Genomic DNA, 6552 nt, shown 5'->3' with positions numbered 1-6552 from the left:
TCCTCCTACATTAATTAACAATCAAAACAACTTGCCACAGACAGAGCCATAGGCCAATCTGACCCAGGCAATCCCTTTGTTGAGACTCTTTGTCAAGTGATTTCAGACTATGTCCAGAGGATAGTTAAGTGTTCAGCTGACAATCAATGTCCACCGATTAATTAATGGTTTCAACATGATCTGTTATTTAGTTTCACAGTTGCAGACCAAGGTCGGCTAGATCCGTTGTGTGCCTCATCTGCCCAGTCCCGGTTGTGTTTCGTCTCTTATCCTTGGCACTCCAGTTGTACTTTCTCTTGCTCTTGGCAGGGTAGCCACATTTGCCACAGGTCGACTTCTGAAGGTGGTAGGTCTTAAAGCCACAGTGGTGGCACAATGCATGCGTCTTACTGCGACACTTTCCAAAGGATGATGTTCTTTTCATTATCTTTCTTCTGCTGCTGAGGCCAAAGAGTATTACTCCATTTTTTAAGGAAAATATATTTGGTTTTTTACCATAGGTGTCTGAGATATTTAGTCACCCAGCCAGTGTCACATATGGCTTCCATCTTGTGGAGTGGGCCATAAGTCCCATGAGAGTTTGGTTGGTTACTCTCACAAAATTTTCGCCACCATTACACTAATGCATCTTGCAGGCAGGACAGAATTGTAGGGGTTGTAGCTGGGTTAGTATTTACACTTCTACTTTGGTAGCTAGTGTGCAGAGTAACTTCCTAGAGCAAATTGGCTAGCACGCAGAGGTGGAGGCTCTTTATAGGCACCAGTTTGACATCTCCAAGATCAATGAGTAGTGTAGGTGTTGTCTTCAGCAATGAGAGCTTGCTGTCAATTTGTGGAGAGCAAAGTATAGTCTGGGCAACAGCTTGGGTTTTTTGGGACTTTCCCTGGGATCCCTTTGGCCAGAATGACTTCTAATGACATTCTGCTGTACTCACAGATCAGTGTCTTGGTCATCTATGGTCAGAGAAGCTTACTCCTGCAGTAGATGGGAACAAATGCAGAAACCCACAGCCAGATGTTATGCAGAGAATTCGATACCTTGGAACACTCAGATACAAATGGGCTGTCTCCATCAAATTCCTCCCTAAGGGCTCAGGGAACCCCACGCAAGAGGAGATGGAAAGAGTGTAAGAGCCAGAGGGGATGGAAGACACCAAGAAAACAGGACTTTTAAATCAATATGATCAACACACACTGAACTCGGAAAGACTTGAGGCAGCATACACAGGCTTTCACCAGATGGGGTCCCAAAGCTGAAAGGAGAAATGGACACATGTCCCCATCCCTAAGCCAGAACTAATATCCAATTGATAACCTCTTTCAAATGAAAATTTAGTTTCCTCTAAGGGAATCTCACTGGGAAAACAAACTATTCTGAAGCGTAGTCTGCATACCCAGTCATAGATGGCCAACAGTAAATGAACTCAACAGTATCTTTGCAGGCTTTTTCACTCATATTGTTGTGTCAAGACTGTTCCTTTTTTATTTTTCATCTCTCTTTTTATTCTACAGGCTTTTTGCATATATATTATGGTTTCCAGGTTAGTGTTTTTATGAGTGTGCAAATAAGTTTTTCTATTTCTTCTTGTCTTTCTTTCTTTCTGTCTTTTTTTTTTTTTTGTGCCTTCTCTTGGGCTTTTCCCCTTCTGTTTGTTTTGCTCAATACGGATGTGTTAGTTTTTGTCTTATTTTATTTTATTATTACCTCATAGACTACTGTTTTCTAATGAGAGACAGGAAGGATCTTGATGGTGGAAAGGGAAGAGGTAGGAGTAGAGGGAAGGGAAACTGTAAACGGAATATATTATGTGAAGGGGAAAATCTATTTTCAATAAGAGGAAAAAACCAGCATATGTTGGGACAAATAGAATTAATCCTATCATCATTTATAGCAAGCATTGTTTCTATTATTAATGGGCCTACAGCTCTCTGCTTTAAGTGTTTGTAATTCTGGAGCCTTCTTTAGGGAAGCATCTAACAGGTAGGCTTTAACTCCATACTTTAGCACAAGCGCACCAGGGGACATATGGATTTGTGCCCAAGATTCCTCAAAAAAATGCTTGATCAGGTCAGCCTTGAAGGGAACAAAGGAGGCCACGTTTTTGTTTTTCTGTGTTTGTTTTTGTTTTTTTAAAGACTCTATTCTAATCATCAAGTCACTTCAAAGTCAATGGCGTTTTTTTAGCTCTCTAATGAGTGGTTTCTTTCTCCTTCAAGGCAACAGAAAAACACAAATCAGGCTAAGGAGCAGGAGCCTCTCACTTGGGGCGGGGGGGGGGGGCTTATTAACAGTTGTCTGTCTTTTGTCCCCTTCCTAAGCCCCGCCAGCCTCCAGGCTCCAAGCTGCTCTCTTACTCTGCCACCTAAGCAACAGGAGTTTGGGGAACCAAAAAGCTGCGGAACCAGAAACGAAGGTAGCGGTGCGTACGTGGGGGAGTTAGAGGAGCGAAGGACCGGTAGGCCTAGTTTCCAGGCCGCGGTCGCGGTTGCGAGAGGATGGAACCTCTACGTGTCCTGGAGTTGTACAGTGGCATTGGTGGCATGCACCACGCGCTGCGAGGTGAGCGGACGGAAAGCTTCTTTTGATTCATTTAGGGCCGCAGCTTCCGGCCCTCGCGCCGCTGAGGGGCGGAGCGGCGGGGCGGGACCTGGTGGCTGCCGAACTCGGTTGCCCTGGAAACCACCTCAGCGCGCCGCCCAGGTCCGTCCCTCCAGGCTGTGACACCCCTACGCGGGCCCCAAGCTTTGTACTCTAAGCCCCAGAGTTCTGTTTGTGAGGCATGATTCATGGTCCTGTGAAATCAAACTAAAATGGTTCAAAGTTAAGGGAGCGGGTTAGCCCTTTGCCCAAAGCCAAGGCCCAAATTCTAGGCTGGCTGTCCCTAAGCCTGGAGGAAGTCACGAAAGCAGGCTGGGGTGGCTTGGAGCACTGTGATAACTACAATTCAAGATAGAAAATTACAAGTATTAGAGTGTAGGGGAAGCGAAAGAGGGCGGGAGCATGGTTTAGTCTGTGGGAAGAGACGTGTCTTCTAGGCCTACACAGATGTCAAAGAACTGAGATCAAATTTTACTAGAGTGCGACTTTGGCGTTACATTTCAAACCCGTTACTTGGTTTTAAATGTGTGAAGCAAAAACTTTCTGAAAGGGACCTTTAGAACTAAAGATAGAGTAACTGCCCGACACAGCATAGCTACTTAGAAATTAGGTCCCTGGCATTTTTGTTTTGAGGCTTCTTAATTTCTTTGGCTATCTATCCACTGTTGTGATATTGACTAAAATAATTTATGAATTCCATTGATAGATACTGTATGATAGGCACTTAGTATATGGAGTGACAAAGTTTGGATGTGTGCATGTATGAGAGAGAGAGAGAGAGAGAGGGAGGGGGAGGGAGGGAGAGAGAGAGAGGGAGGGAGAGAGGGAGGGGGAGGGAGGGAGAGAGAGAGAGGGAAGGAGAGAGAGAGAGAGAGAGAGAGAGAGAGGAAGGGAGGGAGAGAGAGAGGGAGGGGGAGGGAGGGAGAGAGAGAGAAGGAAGGAGAGAGAGAGAGGGAGGGAGGGAGGGAGGGAGAGAGAGAGGGAGGGGGAGGGAGGGAGAGAGAGAGAGGGAAGGAGAGAGAGAGACAGACAGACAGACAGACAGACAGACACAGGGTGGGGGGGGGAGAAGGAAAGTGTGGGCGCATGTGTGTCCTTATCTGTTATGAAGTTGCTAAGACTAATACAAGTACAAAACAGAAACTTCTCTGCTTTCCTTTTTAGTACCAATAGTAATAAGAGTCCAAGAAACAAACAGGGTCTAGTGGATTGAGAGTGTACATTTTTTCCAGCAAATACCGATTTTTAATTCTATACTAGTTTGGACATATTGCGTGTTTTATTACTTTTCTGGTCTTTACATTCATTTATCATTAAAATTAAATTAAGGAAGCTTGCACTATCTGCTTTATTAATTTTCTAAGACTGTATACTGTTAGCTTTCCCCTATATCTTGAAACCTTTTAATTAACACAATTTAAAGCCACTTAGTACTTTATTATAAGCTATGAATAACAATTCCTTACACTTTGAACTTGTAGATTTCTCCTAATTTTTTCCCTCAGACACAGTGTGCTGCAAATAATCCTTGAGTGCACATCTTGATTTTTTTTCTTGAAATGTGCTTATGAATTTTGAATTAATTCATCCAACAATGAAGGTTGGAATCACAGTTCTGTCTTAGCTGGGCCATGAGCTCTGTTTTCTGCCTACCCAGGGCCCTCTAGTCTAGACTCAGGGGCTCAGGGAGCTTCTTGTAATCCTTCACTCTTCTAAGTCCCTTCTTAGTCCTAGCTTTTACTTTTGCTGCTGTTGCAAACCCAGACATTCTACGATAGCCTTTTCACCCATCTTATGAGAGATGCCTTCCCTGTTGTCCAAAGTAGCTTTTCTACTCTCCCTACATCTTTGGTTTAAGGTTTGCTTACAAAAGATGTCTTAATCATTCATCACAAACATTTTTCTAGTGTTTATCTATTTGATGAACTTTGGTTTTAAATCGATCTGTAATGAAGTACACTCTGGTGGGTTTTTTTTTGTGTGTGTGTATGTGTGTTTGCATAACCAATAAAGATTAATAACAGTGACAGCAGGCTTTGACCCTTATTAAGGGCAACTGCATGTCAGGACCTGTTCTGAGTCTGCAGTAAGCTAGCTTAGTGGTAGAGCCAGTGTCTATCAGATCTTTTAACCATGTGCTCTGCTATCATTGATTCCATTTAGTAACATCCTTGAAGAAGCGAAGTAGTAAGAATATTGGGTGCCAATTTGTTTATTTCTAGATAATGTTTGCAATGAAATATTTTATTGTTATAAATATGTGTGTATAGATAATTTTGTATGTATGTATACACAAAGTCATACAACTGTAAACAGTTTTATTTTCAGAACATTTCCATTATCTCAGACAGAAGTGTTGCACCCACTTAAGAAAAATCTCTCCATCCCCACTTCCTAAAGTTATGGAAGTCTCCATTCTGCTCTGGTCTCATGAATTATCTGTTCTAGGTATCTCATAAGTAAAATAATCTAACTGTCTTTGATGTCTGGCTTAACACTTTATACAACGTTTACAGAGCTCACCATATTGAAGTATGTGCCAATACTTCATTCCTTTTTATGACTGAATAATATAATATATTGTTGTATATGTAACAACTTCCTTTATTCCTTGTTAGTAGATGCTTACCATTTTTCATCCTATTTGCCATTTTGAATAATGTCTTTCTGAATACTGGCATGTAAATAGTAAGTATCTGTTTGGATACTTGCTTTGTATTCCCTTGGGTATATACTTAGGGATGGGCAAACTCCAAATGTTTTCTGCTTCAGTACTTTCTTTCATAAATTAAGAGCACAATACTACCTCTATTTCAAAGGGGAGTTGTAGGAATATAAATTAAGTTGGGAAATATGTATAGGTCTGGGAGTTGGCTCAGTGAGCAAGAGCACTATTCTCCAAGCTGGAGGGCCTGAGTGTAAGCCCACGCACCCATGTGAAAAGCTAGGCATGATGCATGTACTACAGCCACTGCATTCCAAGGGGATCCTGAAAGCTCACTAGTCAGATGAAAATGGTGTCATTGTGAGACCCTGTCTCACAGCATCAACATGAAGAACAATGAAGGAAAACACTCCATTCCTACTGTGGCCTCCGTGTGCATGGACACACACACATGGACAAAGCACTTAGTGCTTAAAATGTAGCATGTACTCAATATACATGGGGCAACTTGTTGCTCGTAAACATAAAGTTATAGAAAGTTACTGTATATTGTTTAAAAGTAACCTCTGGAAGAAAGTGATATTTGAAGTTGCCTGGTTGAGAAATAAAAACATGCCTGTATTTTGAAGTCAGATGAATGATGATTGACTCATAATGCTCGTGTGAAAATTTGAAAATTATTTAGCATTTCTGAGTGTAGGTGCCTTATCCATGAGATGGACACGTGTTGTGAGAGTTAAGAAAAAGATGTAGGAAGTATAATGATCCTAAGTAATGTTCTTTTCCCTTTTTCCCAGTTAACTGGTTTCACTGTGGTGTTTCCTCAGTGATAAAAGATGTAATAATCATGCTAACTGTATAACATTTTTTAGTGTAGAATTTGGAATTCTAGATTAATATTGATGAAATGTATATGCTTCCAAAAAAAAAAATTAACCAGTAAGCAAACAGAACTCAGAATGACAAATCAAAATGAGACTTTCAATGGTTAGTTTGGGAGATCCTTATGTGTGATGCCATAATTGCATCTATCTATCTATCTATCTATCTATCTATCTATCTATCTATCTATCTACACATATATACATATGTATGTATATATAATGCATGTATATGTGCACATGTGTATTATATGTACATATACACATATACTCTATATAGATTTAATTATAGTTTGTACACACACACACATATAATTGAGTTACCATTGTTTATGTGTATGTTCACAGTCTAACAGGTGTGTTTTGAGGAGTATCTTTAAAGATATAGATACAGATATAGTCTTGTG

The 6552-nt window shown here is 41.1% G+C and overlaps 1 protein-coding gene across 3 annotated transcripts in view; it reads left to right on the top strand.

Moving 5' to 3' along the window:
• Positions 1-2426: 2426 nt before the first annotated feature.
• TRDMT1 (tRNA aspartic acid methyltransferase 1) overlaps positions 2427-6552 on the top strand; it is a 55689-nt gene continuing 51563 nt past the window's right edge. For all 3 annotated transcript variants that reach the window (XM_084783730.1, XM_084783729.1, XM_084783728.1), the window contains exon 1: positions 2427-2560. In XM_084783730.1, the coding sequence (XP_084639856.1) occupies positions 2497-2560 (64 nt within the window). In that variant the 5' untranslated portion in view covers positions 2427-2496. The remainder of the gene's footprint in view (positions 2561-6552) is intronic.

Source organism: Acomys minous (assembly GCF_964271855.1).
Source record: "Acomys minous genome assembly, chromosome: 5".
NCBI classification, from domain to species: domain Eukaryota; kingdom Metazoa; phylum Chordata; class Mammalia; order Rodentia; family Muridae; genus Acomys; species Acomys minous.
This window is presented reverse-complemented; position numbering and strand designations above follow the sequence as displayed.